At 46.2% G+C, this 19,317-nt stretch overlaps 1 protein-coding gene across 4 annotated transcripts in view; it reads left to right on the forward strand.

Annotated features, from left to right (window-relative positions):
• Positions 1 to 19,317, forward strand: part of LOC112566249 (transmembrane protein 135-like) — an 85,317-nt gene that overhangs the window by 18,472 nt on the left and 47,528 nt on the right. For all 4 annotated transcript variants that reach the window (XM_025242301.1, XM_025242302.1, XM_025242300.1 and 1 more), the window contains 2 exons: positions 4,920 to 4,953; positions 8,725 to 8,790. In XM_025242301.1, the coding sequence (XP_025098086.1) occupies positions 8,746 to 8,790 (45 nt within the window). In that variant the 5' untranslated portion in view covers positions 4,920 to 4,953; positions 8,725 to 8,745. The remainder of the gene's footprint in view (positions 1 to 4,919; positions 4,954 to 8,724; positions 8,791 to 19,317) is intronic.

Below are 19,317 nucleotides of genomic sequence, written 5' to 3' on the forward strand. Positions count from 1 at the left end.
CATGGCTGATATTCCGCAATACACTTACTTTCTCAGTCTTATAAACACTGTCTTGTGTGTACTACGAAAACTGTCAGAATCCTAGACGATAGCGTTCAGGCCATGGTAGAGTACTCTCACAACTATTGACAGTTTGTCATGTGATCGACATTTGGGGAGTGAAAGTCTGTGGACACGCGCTGGCACACAGGTGAAGACGATCAGTTCTGCACATCAGAGCCGCGTGCGAGCCGGCCAGTGGACAGTTAATTGCACCCAACCTTATTTGCCACTGCGGGTCGGCTGCAAGAGGTTTTAAGAGGCTGCTGGGCAACAATTTGCTATCTCCGTGAGAAAATTGTTCTGCCAGTCTTTATGAGCCTTAATTTCCTGCTTCTCTAGTTACACGCCTCGGTTGAAGGATTTCTGCCTGCCTGGAAGCAGGGGTAGGGGGCGGCCACCCGGCTACCACTACCGTCCCTCCCACCGGCACCTGTCTTGTTTTTGGGTGATTTCGGCGCTGACGATTTTCTGAACTGTCTGATTAGGAGGCGAGGGCCGTGCAGTGCCGGGGCATAAAACTTGAAGGCGGTCGTTGTTTCGGGCGAAAGCGGTGTTTGTGAGATGGTGAAGCGGTTGCTGCTGTTGTGGGGACACTATCCCGATGCTTCCATTTCATCGAGAACAACGGGCGAAGAAGGGGTGGGGATTGCAGCTCTTCCTCGGTGATAAACAACCCGACAACTTCTTTCGACAGCGGCGGTACTGATGGATTCATTAGCCCTGCTTGGATCTGGAAGAAGGAGGGGGTAAAAAAAACAACTATCAAAACAATGGGGAGAGAGTTGAGATGAGGGCCGATCAGACAATGGTAAACAGTCTTCTTTCCCTCCTCCTCTTCCCCACTCGACCAATACAATCAATGTCCATCGTACAAACCGAATGGAAATGTTCAACCGGGTAAACATCGGCGTGGAATGTTGTGCAGTTAGTATTTCGAACACGCACTCCAGGCCTCGCTAAATTCCTGTTCGATGATCTGACCATTAATGTTTGTTTTTAACAGCTGCCGGACAATGTCGGGTTGCACCGATGAGAGCGTAGGTGATTAGTACATGGGGGAAAAAAAAGGTCTGAAAAGGAGTGAACTCGAGCCTTTGTCATTCGCGTTACGTGTAAAGCCCAACGAACACAGCTTCACCCGGTAGCTGATGAGGTTGCCGTTGCCCCGTGCCCGGGCACTTGACCCGTCGGCTGGGGTCGTGGCACTTTGTAGACCCCGGGTACCGACAGGTACTCGCGAAGTAAAGCGGGTATGCGCTGAGATTAACAAGAGCGTGCGGAGACGAGAGAGCTTTGCGCGCATCAAAGGTGAGGCGGGGACGTCCGCAGCACAGGTAGGAGCGAGGTGAGCTAAGCGTCTTGACGGCGAGGTGTTACCGTCGACGAGGACGACGATGGTAATGATAAGGAGGCGTCTGGACGCTTGAGCTGTCCGCTTACAACGCGCATAGGTAACGACCTAACCGCCCACCTACTCACCTGCGACACCCGCTAGCGGAAGATGGAGGACGATTTTGATAACGAGCGATGCCTTGCATCATTCTTATGATGGCATTCCGCTGATGATGGCTGCCCTGCCCCTTTGTGTTTCCCATCGATGGACGATATTTCGCGAAGCATCTCGGCCTTCGACTGGCCACGAAGTCATCACTGCCCACCGGCACATATTTTGTTACATCCGATGTAGTTCTGGTTTGGACACCCGACTTTGGTCCTAGCGAGTCGGACTATCTTGCTCGAGGACAGCAGCTGGACGACATCTTCTCTTGCATCTTTGTCTAAAGAATCCTGTTGGCCCATACCACGGGCCCCTTTGCTATAAGATGAGAATGGAACGCAAAACACCTTCGACGAGGGTGACTTTCAAGCACTAGACCTACATGGGAAATAAGTATGTCTGTAGTTGAAAATCTGTCTTGCCCTTTGACCTGACAAAACCCGAGCAGCTAGCAGCTCATCTGTACGCCGTGCTCGCGTGTGGTATCTCGGGGGTAATGGGGATCGGAGGTCTTCACCGTGGAACAAAAACTCGCACGCCATAGAGATTTAAGATTTCATCCACTTCGGTCACCTCCATGGAACTTTTGTCTATTTTTAGCTCCACCCTGACTCCACTAAATGATTATACCCTCGCACACAAAAGCGCCGAGCGGCTGCCGTAAACACTTTAATGAGTATTATTTTACACAGACTTTCGTCAAACTTCAGTGTTCTCTAATGTCTCGATTTTTATCCTCACGTCCTCTGATATAGGATTCCGTGCAAAACGGTCTGACTATAGGGACTATAAATGCAAAGTTAAACGGTTCAGGATTTCGTAAACAGTGAGATCATTTCAGTATTCAGTGCGATTCATAGCCAACCTCCCTCCATCCCACCTTTCAAAATCAGCTAAAGATATTGTTGTCTTTTTTTATACGATACTCTTTTGTTGAGATGCCGGCTTCTTCGTCGGTGTCAGTCGTAGAGGAGTAACGAGCTGATGAAAAGAGAGGATTGGAGTGGATAGAGAGATGTGCAGCTCTCGACTGTCAACAAAACTAAGGGTGGTGCTGACAGTACACTCTCTCTGGTTTTTACAACTACAAAACTCGCTGAAAGAATGGGGAGTTACATTAAAAGACTTCGTCCAAAAAACAAACAACAAAAACCTCAACAAACAGTAAAAGAAGAGCAAGCGTGAAAGTGGTACAAAATTATGGTCCTGGTTTGATGAGAGCAGTTGAACAAAGCAAGCACTTAAGATTTGCGTTTCAGTATCACCAATTTTCATTAATGATTGAAAGATAAAGAAAACCATGATGCTCCAGACAGAAAATACATCGTAGACAAACGGCTAAACATGCAACAGGCGATTTTTTTTCAGACTTTTTTTTATATACTTTTGTATACAAACTTACCTTGTTTACATTTGTAATGTTTTGAAACATTTTAAAATACTCCTTCATTATTGCTTGTGCTTTCTTGTCAAATCTCACTGACGAACATGTCTCCACAAAGGTATATGTGAAGTGTTTCCATAGTTATCTAAAGAATTAGAGTATGAGCAGATAGAGGACGAACTAGAACTTTATTATTTCTATGTACAGTGGCATTAATTATGGGGAGTATAACAATTTTACTCTTGTAACCTTTCACTGCTGATTAAAAATATTTTGAAAAGGGAAAAAATGGCTACATTGAGCTTAGAAATCTTATACTGGGTTGGTACTGTTTTAAAAACTGTATTGTACATTGTAATTGCTGAGTGGTCCCAGACTCCCATCGGTTGGTTCTTGACAAATGTATTCATGTACTGATCGTTTGTGTTCACCTCTTGTTGTGTTCACTGATGTGTGGCTGCACATCTCGAAAAGAAAAAAAAAAAGTCGGGGCAGGGTAGATTTTAGGAAATGGTATCGTGTACCAGCGATTAGGAAAAACAATTTTTTTTTTTTTGCACTCTTCTACACCTTTCAGTCTGTGATCCAAAGGCGACCCGGGGTGGGGTTAGGCGGTTCGCATTTTTCCCTGGGAGCCTGTTGACGCTGCCAGCGCTGACCGACGGGAATGGCTTTGAATCACAAGGGGTTAATCAAAACCACGACGACCACACCAAGTGATGCGCGCGGAGACGTGTCTATCGAGGATATCGTCAACAGACGAGGAATTTCCTTGCCTTAGGCCGTTGGACAGATACAAGAAGACTGAAGAAGGTAGCACAGACAGTTGGAAAAGTCAAACACGCTGTAGGACATGGCGAGACTAAACGCGGATTGCACCTGTGAGCGCGCGGAGTGGGTGGGAGGTACACACACAAAAAAAGGAAAAAGATTGGGGTGGGGAGGGACTATAAAGGTGTCAAGGGTCTAGGCTAGGGTGTCATGGAAGGTGACAGAGAAACTTCGTTTTTTCGTTCCCTGCCTTTCGTGATTTGCTTTCGTCATCCTTTGAATGGGAGAGTATGGAGAAAGGTTATGTGCACATGGGCGTGTATTTACTAATATATGTGGATGTATGGTTGGTATATATATATACGTGTACATTCGGACAAATGTGATGTACCTACAAGTTGGGATATATTTGATGTACGTGCATGTATATTGGAGTATATGTGTAGTGAATGCATGTATTTGTAGGTGTTGATACATAAGCATGTACGTCCAGAGACGTTTGCACTGATGCATGTTTATATATAAAATGATACACGTGTTTGTATGTATATTTATGAAAGCAATAGTGTAACACAAACGATTACGAGTTTTCTTACACTTGTTTACTCAAAAATTTCAAAATTTATAAAAATTTATTTACTCTAGATATAGCTATTTTTTCAAGTTTACTCGAGATTTAAATTTTTGAATTTAATTTGTTGTTGTTGGGGTTTTTTGTGTTTGTTATTTCTTTCTGTTTTCTCCAAGATGTCATTAAGGTTTTAATCGCAACAACCTCTGGCCTCTGACTAAAAAGTAGAACATGTTTGTGAAAGCTGTCAAGTTACATTATTGTGAACACAAGCGTAGCTAACCAAGCCTTCTACATTTTTAATTAGAATAAACACCAGCGCCTCCTCCACCGCATGTTGCTCACCTTTGCCTGCGACCCCCACCTACCCCACCTACCCCTTGCTTGTTCCTGCACGACCTGTCACACCTTCACCGCGCTGTGATGTTTACCTTTCCATTCAAAGATGCACAGGTTTGCAATGTCGGCTTGTTATGACGAGCTGGTTCCTGCTCGCCCACTCAGGGGTTCATGTATAATTTTTTTTACTTGTTTTTAACATGCGCGTGTTTTAGCAAGCGAATTTTAAAGAAAATGTTGGCTAAATGTCAAGGGCATGTTCCCAGCCCGTATCTGGATCAGTTGGTAATCTGCCCGATTTGTTGTCTTTGCAGGCGGGGACCGCTGGCAGTCTACCTGACGAATCTGGTGAGTAGCGAGTGGGGTGCAGGGTGAGGGGTAGGCGAGGGGATCGAAAGCAAACAGGTTCCCATCCACCCGTATGCATACACCTACATGCGTGCGCGTACACACAGACACGCGCGAGTGGAGGGTGAGGGGTGTAATATAGTGCAAATGGTACTAGAAAGGTTTATGTATCGTATATATTTTTATTTCGTTTCCTGCTGCAAAAACAGTAATTGCTGGAGCAGCGTGCAGATGTTTGGCCACAGGAAATAATAGTTTGCTTATGCACATCCCGCCCACAGAGTCAAGCAGGCACGGTCGCCCACAGACACACGTACACTCATGCGCCGGGTGTTTGCCATCCTCCTCTCCTCCCCAACCTCATTGTCATTTATTCGTAGTCTTACCAGGCAGCTTCATGACATTCCCACATACCTGTTTTCCACGGAACCACCTCTCTGATTGAGAAACTCGCACCCTTTGTCTAAAGTCCATCTCACAAACACGCAGGCACACTCGCAAACACTTGTGGCTACCCGTATTTCGGCCCTCGACCCCCTTTGTGCGAGAACCACACACCATTGCGCGCGCAGAAAGCCCCGGCTGTGCGCGATGGCGTCACAAGGAACTGTGAAGGTGAGGTGAGGTGAGGTGAGGTGCCACATTCCTGGGTGACGGTTACTACGTGCCGGTGTGTCAGCGCTGCAGATGACGACACTCACAGGTGCACTGGCATATTGGCTTACGCCGCTAAACTGCTCCATAAACGCCTGCCTGGTCGGTTTAAATCCATCAGCCCCTTCTCAGCCCCTCCGTGCTGCCGACAACCGACACCCAAGTCGTTATCAACCTTTTCAGGAAATAAAATACAAGTGTCTGTCTCCCGCCCTCAGACCTCCCATCTTTGTTGTATACTGTTTTCGGTGTCTGTCTCCCTCCCTCAGACCTCCCATCTTTGTTGTATACTGTTTTCGGTGTCTGTCTCCCTCCCTCAGACCTCCCATCTTTGTTGTACACTGTTTTCCGTCTCCTCCCTCCCCTACCTCAACACAGCTGAACTACGATCAGTTGCTGGTCTACTCTTCTATGAAGTCAAACATTGTAAAAGTTTTTCATAGCTTCCATCACCGCGGTTTTCTCCACACTGGGGACCTGGCATTACTTGTCATCATTCCACATTATCACCGAAACATCTCGGAGACAAAGCAAAACATAGTAACATATCATAATCAACACATAATGTTTAAACCAATAATGTTGCAGATTTTCATTGAAGTAGAAGAAAAACGAGTGAGCTCTTGGTTGTATGTTAAAGAGAGAGGTATTTTCTTCCGCATCTAACACGATTTTTTTTTAAACTCTTCTCATTTTCCAATCCTTTTTCTTAAATTTATGACATTTTATTTTCTTTTGATATTTTATGCTGTATCTTTTCAAAATGCAAAAAATATATTTTTTAAAAGTGCACCCAGTGCCCGACGGTTGCGAATGCATCAACAGCATGCGTAAGGAATGTGAAATATGGTTGTGAAATAACATTGGGGTGCACAAAGATGTGAACCGAACCTGGTGACCTCATGTCAAAGTCTGTGTGAATTAGTGATGGAGAAGTCACTTCGACAGTATGCGTGAGAAGTGCTGCCTTCCACTTTTCTCTTCAGGAGTCTCAACTTATATCTCCAGTAAGAGTTGGGATACCAGTTACTTTCAAACAGTCTAACTTGACCTGTGACTTCAATTAAAAAAAAAAAAAAAATAGCAACAAATATTGTGTAGGTTGTATGATTAATTAATGTCGTCGGAAGCTGATTTTCCTCTCCTCCATTCCTCCCTCGACATTAAGGTATTATTATAAGTGTTGTGCTGTTTACGTAAGGCCTTGTCTATGATGACTACTTTATTAAAAACTGGACCTGTGATGTTATTTATTTGTTTTTCTGGATTGCCGAGTGTTTCTGAAAACCGTTTCCCCACGATTTTCCCCCTCACACCACTCACAGTCCACTGCGAGGTGAGTAGGTTTCCTGTCGGGTCACCTAGAATCACCGCCAAGTACAACCACAACAAAGTTCTGTCGAGAGAGATTCTGTGGTAGAACGGGGACCGACCCTCCGCCATCCTGTCGTTGGTGTGTGAGAGAGAACGTGACGGTCACAAACCCGGCCACGCCCCCCTCCTTGCCACGTGCGGTCCTGACTCCACCTCCGCGCGGCTGATTGACAAGCGGCATCCACAAAGCACGCGGTGAACGCGAGGGATGTCTTAGAGCGACGCGACAAACAGCGGCGCCAGCGCGTGGTGGTGGTGGACGTCAGCACGCGGCCAGAGCTGCGCCACCCGAGGTAAACATGGTAACGAGGCTGATTACAGGGGGCGCACGGCTGTGGAGGGGGAGACAGGGTGTTACTGATCAACATTGCTCACAGTAACACGTTACATACACAATCGTCGGTGCGTTCCACTGGTTCCTTTAATGCGTGAGGTGAAATAATGCGCGCGTGTGTGTGGACAAAAAATAAAATTAAAAATTAAAATTAAAAAAAAAATTCACGAACAGACTCAATAATTATTTTAGGAAGAGTGCACAAAGGTCAGAAGTCCATCGATTTCGAGATTATCGTAATGTAGAGCAAATTATTTCTTCATTACACCTTACACAGTTTACATAACACTGTCCCGACTTCAACACGTCTATGTTCTCAGACACCTAACCTGCTCCCGCCTGTAAGTTTTGCTCCTACTTACCTGTAGTAAGATAAATTGTAGATTGACTTGTTGATTACAACGCTTACCTGTAATGTCATTGGACCCTGTCATCACAGTTTGAGTAGCGGTGGAAACACCTTCACGCGCGCCAGGTTCACCCCGGTACCCGTCATTTATCTCTCAGCGACTCACTCACCCACCCGCTACCCAAGGGCCGGAAGGAGAGATGGTAGCAGGGTGGGTTTGGGTCACCGCGAGCCGGCACCTCGTTAGCACCTGTCACCAGCAGGTGACTGTAAGGCGGCGCTGCGCTCCAGCATAGGGGCCGCCACGAGTTGCTTCACCTTACCTGTCTTGATCTTTGGTCGGCGAGGTTGGCGGGTGAGGGGTCATGGGTCAGTGGTGACCTCAGCCATGCGAAGGTTGCTGCTCATTAGTGTTTGTAGTCTGCAAAAGTGACTTCATGTCCCCACAAACTCAAAGCGTAAATAAATAAACAAACCAGCAAATAAACAAGCAGAAACGAAACCAAAAAAATCAAAGACAAAATAAAAACCCGTGCAGGGCAATGTATTATCATATCAAGGATGGGGTTCGCATAGGCAGAGATTAAAAGTTAAGGTGGTAGTTGGTGTTTTAGTCTGTGTCAGCAGCTGAGCCTGTCTCACGGCAAGATTTAAGGTGATAAGGCTAAGGCTATGTACATGATGCACACGCCAGGATACAAAACATGAAAACAAGATCGTAAGAATGATTTTTAGGGGCCGATTTTTCAAGAACATTTTCTTGGCAATATCATTTTCATATTTTCTTACTTTTGTACATTTGTTTTTTTTTAGCTTGTCGTGGCTTTTGTATGTTTTTATGAAGATATTTTTTCTTCTGACTAATAAATGAAACATGGTTGATAACGTTTGGAGGTCGTGTGTACTCTGTGTGTGTGTGTTTCAGCATTCATAAAATGCCCCAACTATTAATTTTTATTGAACTTTATTATTGAATTTATCGAGATCGAGATTCAGGCGCACCTCTAGGCAATGATTTGACCCTTAACCTCAATATCCCTGTTTCTTTCTGTCCATGCAGGCATTGGAGACAGGGTTTCGAATGTTGGTCAACCGAGGACTTGTCACGCCAATCAACAACGGAGAGGTGAGTGCAGATTTCAAATATAGTTTCTAGCAGATTGCTTGTTCTAAAAGAATATCACCAAGAGTTCTGCTCTCTTCATCAATATCCTTATCGCCATCAGGATCATCATCGTCGTAGTTGAAAAGTTAACCTAAATATGGATAGAGGTTGTCAGAGAAACAAGAAGTGAAGATGCTGAAGCATCATCCGGTGGTTGTAGGTGTTGATCGCTGCTGCCAGTGTTAACAAAGTCTTGCTGTCTCTGTCCAGCCGGATATTGCCAATGCCCACCACCGCTTGTGTTAGTTAATCAAGCCGCTGGCCACGATTGATGATTGTCAGTGGAGATGGATGATTGTCGCTCCACAACGGCAGCACGTGGTCGTGATGAAACGGTCGGCGAGAGCGGTGTCGTCCGTGTCTCGTTCAGCACGAGATGCTTCCATTAACCCTAACGAAGACTAATCTTTACGGTCTGCAAACAAACCGACCGTACCCCTTTCATGTCCCTCTTACTCTCAGGCTGATATTTCCAGCTTACTGCAGTTCCATCGGGCCACTCAGACCATCCTTCAAGGGCGAGTGATAACCGGAGACGCTACCCGCCAAGAAGCCATTTAGCATGACAAGTGGGCGCATCAGGGTGGAGGGCCGTTCCCTGCTCTCCTTCACTGCTTTCTGGACCTAGAGTCGTGTCGGTATGTTTCCGGATGCTAAAAATATCGCACTAAACACACACACGAACACACAAAATAAGTGGCCTTTGCGATGCAGTGATTTTCTGGGTGACGAAGCGGGTACTGCTGACATGACCTTCTTTGTGTGGCTGTCGGAATCTGTTGACATTGTTGTTACTGGAGAAATATCTGTTTTATGGGTGGAGATCGCTAACGGGGTTGTGTGTGTGGTGGTGGTGGTGGTGGTGGGATGAGGGGGTGTTACCGGGTTTGGCTGCTATCCTCAGACTTCTGAGCCTCCCTCTGGCTTTCCACCTGGGAAACTGATGGCTCTTGTGTGTCACGAGTCGAGCAGCGACTGGCAGATTTATTGCTGAAACGCGGTACAAGTGGCCATCCACTCCACCCGTGCGGTAACAGATAGCGTGCCCCTCGACTTTACCTGTCTGCTTTGTGTGTGTGTCTCTCTCTCTCACACACACACACACGCACTCACACACACACGCACACTCTCGCTCTCTGAGGTATGTCTACCTGCGTGCTCGCTCATGTGTGAGTGTGGAGGGGCTTGGGGGGCTGACTCAATTACTCGCTCCCTCCGCCTTATCGTAATATGGTCCTATTCATTTTTTTCACCCTTCATTGAAGGCTGTTCAGTGCCTCATTAAACATCCACGTGAAAATATTGTAATCTTTATTTCTTGAGTTTATAACTTAGGTTTTCCTCCATTGCAGTGCACAGAGTCAAGTTCGGTGTTATTGCCGGTGGGTGCTTGAGGTGTAGTGTAAAATATCCGTACAGTTCCATCCGGGTGTAGTCAGCAACCCATAAGATGTTTGTACTATAAACCCTGAGAAATACTGAGTGTTAACAGCAGTCTGCTTGTTAGTACTTTAATACATAGCACGTTTCTACATATCTACAATATCTACATTGTCTCATCTAGTATGTCATCAACACCACATTCCCTGACAGTTAAAAGTCGAGAATTTCTCATATAGATTGACAAATTTGAATTAATGCTCTCTTCTTTTTTCAAAAAATAAAAAATTAAAAAAAATTGATGGCATTTAGGTCTCTAACCTATATAAAATAAATTAGTAACAACTGATATTATTCTGTCAGTCTCAAACACTTCGACACAGTTACTGCATTTGTTGTACTGTGAAAATAGTCATATATACTTCACTTAGTTCATCACAAATGGGAAAACAGCTAAAGTAGTGTTCACTCTGCTGGTTAGTCGACTGAGACGAACGTATGGTGCCTGTAATTTTGCCATAATCTATTTCTTCCATCATGTTTACATGTTTATGTATCGTCACGCACACACAAACACAGGGACTGCTTCCTGAAACAGGACAAATACTTCACTGCACACCTGGACAACCGGCAAAAAAAAACACTTGGTATGTCGGAATATCAACAAAGAAATATGGCTGATCAGTCGATAGGGTGGTCACACGTGTATCGTACAGTCGATAGGGTGGGTGACACACGTGCAGGAATGTATATACAGCCTGTACTTTTATACAATATGTTTCTCTCGTTATTTGTAAATCTGGATCTAACATTAAACTCACCGGGTGTGTTTCGCTAAGCAATTGTAGTCGTCACTGCATGTCAACAGACCAGGCAACATTTGTTGTGAGTTGAATTGTTGTAAACAGAAAAATGAATGTTTGTGCGCGCGCGCACCCGAGAGAGAGGTGGAGTGTTGGTGAGAGCCCGTGATTTCTAGCTTAAAGGACTAGTGGGTTGCAAACCTTATTCTAGTGGTTAGTTTAAGCTCAGTGCCAATATCTTAAATGTAGTTTTATCCATTACAAAATAATTTATTACCTAACTAGTCGTATTTAAATTTTTTTTTTGGTTGAAACTTTAAGTGGGACAGGAAAATCTCCCACGATTAAAGACCTCGACTGAAATTGTCGACATATCCACTCCCAGAGGAACCTTCGGTAATTAAAAGGGTCTTGTGTAAGCATTATGTAAGGTAGACGGCCTTAAGTCCCTGAGAGAGTCAAGTGTGAACAGCGGCGCGCCAGGGGGGAGCTGCCTGCAGGGGAGGTGTGAACGTCTTGAGGGTCAGAGGGCATCGCGGCGGTTGCATCTGACTGCGGGACAGAAAAAACATCGGAAGGCACTTTACACACCGTAGGACGGTGAGAAAAGTAGTCTTTGTTCTCCTTGCTGTCATCTGTGAGACCTGGGCTAGTCACAAATTAGGTGGGTTGTGATTTTATTGTCTGTTCGCGCGAGCTAGTCGATAATTTGTTGAAGGATGTGTGTTGGTGTGTTCGCCTGAGGTCGTCCCCTGTTGAGTGTCATGTGTTGATGAAGTTTAAGCAAGGGAACAAGTCTTTCCTAAGGCACTTCCTGCCACATCGTGAGTGCAAAAGGAGGACTTGGTCAACCATTGGTATGTCTTCAGCTGCCTTCCAACGCCAGTGGACTTCCAGACCGAGACTTTAGCCATGAGGACAAAGAATTGGGAGAAAGTCTGAACGCTTGGGTTAGAGAACCATCACCCAAGGGGTAATTAGCGACATGGACCATCGGGACTTCCAGCTGTTGTCGCGAAAACTGTCCACAAACGACCAGAACTAGGGTTCCCTCTCAGAGGTAGAAGTTACACTAAGGTCGGCAGGAGAAGTTGTCGTTCTCAAAGGTTGCAAAAGCCGGTGGTGGTTTTGAGAGCACTGTAAGTACGAAAAGCACCGATAACACTGAAACCCCTTTTAGATGAGCGATGTTTTATGGGGTTGTTGTTAGTTTGTTTGTTGTTGTTGTTGTTTTTTTTTGCATCACTTGAATGTTATTAAATTACTTTCTTGCGTACTTTGCGCGTCGTTAAGTCTTTTATCCGGGGAGGACCAATTATGGGGGCTCGTTGGAGATATTAAATTACTGACATGTGAACCTAGTAAGTAACATTTCCTCTACAGTATAACATTAACATGAATGATAAATGAATGTGTCATAACTGATACTCACGGGCCCAGTTCCAGGGCAACAATACTTCACGTTTGACGAGCAAACACAAGAACATTGTAACAACATTCATTATCTAAAATCTACGCTAAAATTTAGCGAGTGCTTTAGCTATAAAATGCCTACAGTGCTTTGAGTTGATAACCCAGAGGTCCCTAAACAGAAAAAAAGTGCCTGATCATGTTCATGGTCATGCGTGAGGTGAGATAAGAACGATGTGTTGTTGTTGTTTACAACACGGCGTTTATGCCGTCAAGGAGTGCGATGGGAGGAAGAAGAAGAGGGAGGGATGGCGGAACAAGATGTAGTCCGTGTCACCTGCACGACAAGCCGCGGCACGTGGGCCAATACACAGTGACAGGTGCGGCCAGTCGCGGCGGCCGAGCTGCACGTGCTCCAGGTGTTTGTGACGCGGCTGGAAGGAAATGGATGGCAGGTGCTGGACAGTAGGTCTTGATTAGCCAGGCATTCCTGTTCCACTGAGGCCGCAGACGCTGCATAGCATGGCAGTGCTGTACGCACGTGTGCGTGCGTGTTGGTTGGTGGGTTGGTGGGTGGCACTTGCATGAATATAAGTATAGATGGGCGTGTCTACTGTGTATGTTTATGTTACACGTGTGGAAAGTGAGTTCTATCATATGTAGAGGGGTTGAATCCCGCGATCGACAAGAGAGTTATTTGTTCATATTTTGGAACTTATGCTGTAACCATTCCTTTAAAAAAGAACATGTACTCGGGTAGGTCTTTAAGTGTGTGTGCCGACAGAAATACATTGTGCGTTTTACGTGAGACGCTTCATCAAAATGCGAAATGGACGCTCGAGCGTCTTAAAAACAGAGAGAACCCTCCATCCGACAGTGACACTTCGATCGCCAATCGAGTTCCGAAGGAACAAAGCATCTGGGACAGTAAGCGATCGTGAATGTGTCGCAGGAGGGCGCTTGGGGGGAAGGAAGCAGGGAGGTAGGGGTGTGAGGCTGATGCCGGGTGGTGGCGGGTGTGATTGCGCAGTCGCTGGAAGGACGGCCGGCCAAGATGGAAGAGGGGAAGCGCGACACGGGGCCCGGCCTCGTCGGTAGCCACTGACTACTAACGCTGTTTGATGCTGGCCTTCCCAGACGGAAGTCAGATCAGAAACGGAAAAGTGGAGATTAAAGGTTGGGAGGGGGTTTCTCAGAGAAAGAGATTTTTTTTTTTTTTCTTCGATGACTGAGGCTCGAGGCCCGATGAGCAAATCAAACGTCTGGACGCAAGCTGGGCCGTTTGAAGAAATGAACGCGCGAGAAAACTGATCAAAGGTTTTTTTCAGTACAAGTTTGGGATGGAGAGAGGGGGTAGAGGAATAGGGGTGGGAGTTGAAGTGGTGGGAGAAGGGCAGAAAAAATAGGGAGGGGTGGGGCGGGGAGGCTTGAATGGTGGGAGGTTCACTGGTTCCAGCGAAGAGATGCTGCAGCCTCCATGCACGCGTCCCCTGTCTGTCTGCCTGGCACGTGCAGCTTTCTCTCTCAGCAGGAGCTGGAGCGAGGTCGATGCTCAAGCACTTGCTGACCCCTTAGGCGATACACTTGTGACGTCACTACTTTTAACTGACGGTGGGACGGTTACTTCCCCAGGCTGCAGGAGAAATGGGCTCTAACTTCCGAAACTTTTCTAGAAACTTCACATTTAAGATCAACTGAGGAAACAAAGCTGTCCATTGTCTTTTGGTTGAAGCAGAAAGGATTGGATAATTAAGTTCTATTTCTATAGACGTTTATTTCCCTTAGCTGTAGTCATTTTCGGCGGAAGGATGAGGACTTTAGTGCTTATAAGTCGTGGAAGAGTTTGGAATTTCTCTTTTTTTAATGTTTTACTGCAAATATAAGCTTCAATAACTGAACGTTTATTTTTTACGGTTTAAGGCTTTCTTTTGATGGTCCACCACTCGCCATGCCATCAACCTCCGCTGTCATGTCTTCCCGATGTATCGACTTCAGGGTTAGAGATGTTTGTGCCACTTTGACCGATCATTTCCAACTAATTTTTCCCCAGCGCAGCAGTTCTGCGTTGTATTTACGACTTTTTCTTGCAGCCGCATCTCATTCGGTCGCTTGCATGCGCTCGTGCGTGCGCGCTTCCTGAACGGAGTAACTCACCATTCGCTGGATGGCTGATTGGCTGGATTTTGATCGAGGGCATTGTTTCTAAGAAAATGAAGATCCTTACCATTTTTCACCGTGTGTTCAGAGTCATCGCGCTTTTAACCCTTCCTACCTTCTGAATCTTTATCCACCCTGTACGCATCCCCGACAGGTAACAAAATGAGTTACTCGCTGATTCGGCCGCTAGGTCTGGCTTGGTCTGCAGGCCCAAAATCTGGTCTAAACTACAAACAAATCTTCTTTTTTGACTGGGCTTAAAACTAGGAACTTAAATCTGAGAACTAAGCTAGGAACTGAGACTTTAGATAGCCTGGAATCTTTTTAATCATCATCACTTCTTTAAGTGGCACCAGCCGGATACGGAGCAAGCCGCCACCCGTGGGCACTTGATTAGACGCTGCAGCGGCAGGGGCTCGCCATCAAATCTGGTCGTGCACTGTTTAGCAGGTCCTCCATTGAACAGCCTGTCCACTCCTTCACCTTCCCAAACCAGTTTTTCTTTTGTTTACCTCGAAGTTGCCCTCCTTCCACGAAGTCCTGGACGATTGTCTTCGGTAAGGTGTCGTGTCCAGCCACATGGCCGACCCAAGCTAGTGGCTAGCAATGGTTTCCTGTGGACCCTGAAAAGGAACTGAAATAGTGCTTATACATCATGTGAGAGCTGTCAGACCACCTCTAAACCAGTTCTTAGTCGGCAAAATTGAAAAGAGTGTAGCGAGTTTTGTTTTTGAAATAGCGATAGCAGTCCCTTCATCGCCTGCTTTTATCGAAGTAAGAAGTGGGGAGACTAGGTAAAGAGGAAGAAATGAGGAGAAACATTCCACTACCTGTTGATGCTACACGTCGCGCGACAACAACCCCTGCCCATTGGCTGAACTTATTAGCCAATCAGAAAACAAAGCCGTCGGCAGCAGTAATGGCCCCCGGCGAAAACAAGCGCAAAGGCCATTAAATCATTCACTCCATTATTGACCTTTGCATAAAAGTGCTAGTGCCGACGTCGGAAGCCGGTAAGAAGTCTTTGATTTCGCCGGCGCAGTCTGCCTGCAGGGCTGAAGGGGGAAAGGAGAAGTAAAAACGAGGAGACTGGCGTTTTCTTGGGAACTGGCGCGGCGCAGCGGTCAGCTGCACACCAGAGTGGATGGAGGGGACCTTGCAAAGGGAGAGAACCGATTTCGTTCCCTGCAGCCGGCGAAGATGCTCCACTTGGACTGCGATTTCTCGGCGTTTTTGTTTCGCCACGGCCCTAGTCATTAACACAGGGGAGATCATAATTGAAAATTGACATTAAGACGGCCGTTAAGTGTCTCCTTTGTTACGAGTGCTTATGAAATTTACGATCACAGCAAGAGGGAAAGAAAGAAGGGTAGTAGTGTCGGGAGGAAGGGGAGAGAAGGCAAGGTGGTGGTACCTGTGGGACGACGAAAGCAGCCAAGTCAAGAGAGGGGAAATGATGTCCGACTTCAAAGTGAGGTGTACTCAGTGTCTAGTTCCGTGGCCATTACGATGGCTCGACATCAAAGAATGGAGCCTGGCTTTGATACTGGACCTTCAGGTTGGGGTTGCCGGCAAAGATGGACAGGTAGTCTTCTTCTTCTGCTTGCTTCTCCTTCCTCGGCGGAGGAGGTAATGGTGGCACGGCCATCAGCGGGGCCTGGCAGTTTTGATCTGTCTTTACAGGCCGGAACGGAGGCACAATTACTTCAGGCTCGGATAATGTATTCAGAAATTGCCGAGACTTTTTCCTCTTTCCGCGAGCGCTTCATCCTCTACTGATCACTGCAGCTCCTGGCAGAATTGTCTCGCTCAAAATGGCTCTACTGCAGTCATTAAATTCGACTAAGGAAAGGTATTAGATTGTGCCGTCTGCTTTGAACTGCGTCGTAAAGTTTGATAGGACACAAGGTTTTAAAAAAAGGGCTTGATTAGATGGGGCAAGAAATCCCAGCAAGCTTTAATTCAAGAAGAAAAAGAAGAAAATAAGACTGAAAAAAAAAAGCGAACACTTAAACTTTGCATAGGCGGGCTGTGTTGTAGTTTCTTTTGTTTCCCGAAAAGAGCACTTGTTAGCGGATAAGATGGCAGAAACAAAAAGGTGGTTCGACGGGAAAATTATTACCCAGGAGCTGCCTGCGATCATCTCGGATAGCCAGCTATTGAGGCCGCTGATTAGAGTAAACATTGCATGATTTCTTGGTTAACTTTATTAACAGCCTTCGCATTATTTATGTATGGGGTTGGGTGTTTGAGGTGGAATGTCTGTTGGGACAATATTTATTTTATGTTCGTTGTTGCTTGTCTCGCTCTCTTGCCCGTTCACTCACTCGCTTCCTCCTTTACTGCATGCTCACCTGAGAGAAGATTTTTTTTTGGTTAAACCACTACAAGCGCCAGTAAAGTCTATACAGGTATTGTGTCCAACCACTAAAAATTATATTAGAGCAATAGCCATTGCGCTGTCATGCTGATTGAATATTATGTCGAGGGTTTAGGTTCCATCATGTGATACGTTTTGACCAATCACACGTCTTTTTTTTTTTGTTTGTGACTCGTTAGATCTCAACTGCTGAACACCATCTAAAGGGTTAGGCTGTTAGGGTTAGGGTTTGTTCATTTGCCAACCGTTGCTGGGCAGGTGGTGTTGTCAAAGGTAGTCGGTCAAATCACCGAGTGACCAGCTCGTGACAGGTACTCAAAGTACACCGGACTGTGACTTGCGTTACTTGAAATGAAACATGACAGGTGTCAGTGGCTTGGCCTGCTGCATCTCTCACCTGTCCACGTGGACGAGAGGACCAGGTGGTGTATCGAACATATAACTCAATGCAGGACGGTGACCCGTGCTTGACCTCGCGCAATGACCGTGACCTTCGCGTTTGTTTTCATCTCGATTGATGTACCTGTCCACATATTTATGCCTTCATATCATTAATTTTGGTTGCCTCTGTGCCACTTCAGAAACTCGGCCGAGTGCTGGACGTTGAAATTGCAGAGTTCTCAATAGTCTGGAGCATTTTGTGTTGTCGTCTTCTCATCCACCCCTTAGTACACGTTCGTTCCTCACCAGGCGAAATCAGACTATGTAAGCGCCGTCCACCTGTCAAAGCTTGGAAACATTTGTGAGGAAAAGGTTTTCTGTTCCAAATAAACAGCCGAAGCATATTTTAAGTATGAAAAGTAAACGGTAAAATCGTCCCGAAGATTTGTCGGTCGTTGGGGAATGCGATGTCAGGTGAGTCAACTGGGGGAAGTTCGCTGAGCCACAGGGTATCAACTGGCCAATGTACACTCTCTTGGCCTCGGACCACTCGGTTGCTTGCCTATAGTGAAAGCGATACTAATCACTAACAGCAAATACTTAAGGAACTAGCGCCTAATTCAGAAGATGCAATAAACTGGTCCCCAGCGTTCGTCAAGAGAGAAACGGGTGGGACCGTCGGGCGGTCACGCGTAAAGAGAGGACTGACAGCGGGTGTGGTCACGTGACGCGGTGCCAGAGGCTGGCAGGCGGCGATCGTTTGTCTGGGAACAGCCTCCGAGTCTGAGCCCTGCCGCCCGCTGTAATTGCTGACACTTCAAAGACAGACTGCCGACCATCCGGGCCAGCGGCCGTGCCAGAAAGATCGGCCAAGAAATCGACTCATCCACCCCTTCCCCACCCCTCGCGCCCGCTGGCCACCCCCACCCACACGTTACCATTTGAGGTCCACCACCCCCACCACCTCTCCCCGCCTCGTATCCTCTAATCTCGTCAGAAGCTGCCGATAACTTGGACACCTCATAACTTCAGCTCCAGTGAGGCAGAACTTCAAAAACGTACAAAATATTGAATAAGGACGAACAACATTCATTTTGCAGTCAATTTTTTTGTGTTTGAAAAGTATTTTAAAAAAAGTTAGTCAAGTTTTGGCACAAGTTTGTGTTCCTAAACGTTTAGCCTATTCACCCTGATGTAAACGTTTTGATTTACCAGCCTCCTCCATCCTTCGCCTTACTTTCTGTCGATCGTCTTACCTCGAGTACATTTCCCTTGAGCCTGTAGTGGCGTTCTGTGTTTTTATAACTACCCGGCAGGGTGGATGAATAAATGCTTTTGAGACTTGGGGATATTTTTCCTTATCAGGTTTAGGCCATACTTCGCTGTGTTTATATAGGATGCACTAGCAGTTGTGTCCCTTTATGTATACCAGTGCCTGCAGCAGTCGAGGGTCGTGAACCCACGCTCTCTACGAATGACACCTATGTGAACTATAAATTTTTTAAAAGTTAACTAGAGAAGCTCGTTGGCTTGGGAACAGATTATTCCACAAACGGCAGCTACCTTTTGTTCTTGTGGTTTGAGTTTTTTTTTTGTTTGTTTTGTTTTTTAAAGTTTTTAAAGCCTTTTCGCATTTCTTGAGATCGCAGAAGCTCTGCTGACACGATACTCGGGCTGCCATGATAGGAAGCCGTCCTCCCATCACCCCCGATGGTGTTGACGATGACCGGCAGACTCGACGGGTTATCTGCCGCTGTCAGAGCACGAAGCCTGGCAGGAGGGGCGATAAGTCAGGCAAGGGGAGGCAAGTCTCTAAGGGGCCAATTTATTTGGCTAAAAGGACACGGTATATCGTTCGGGTGGTTCAGTCCGGGCAAAGCCATCTTATCATCAGACGTGTATATATTGCATTTTTATCCTTACTATCGTCTCTATTCGTTTTCTTCTTTATCCATATGAGTGGGGTGTCCGCCTTAG

This window comes from Pomacea canaliculata, linkage group LG6 (assembly GCF_003073045.1).
Source record: "Pomacea canaliculata isolate SZHN2017 linkage group LG6, ASM307304v1, whole genome shotgun sequence".
Lineage (NCBI taxonomy): Eukaryota > Metazoa > Mollusca > Gastropoda > Architaenioglossa > Ampullariidae > Pomacea > Pomacea canaliculata.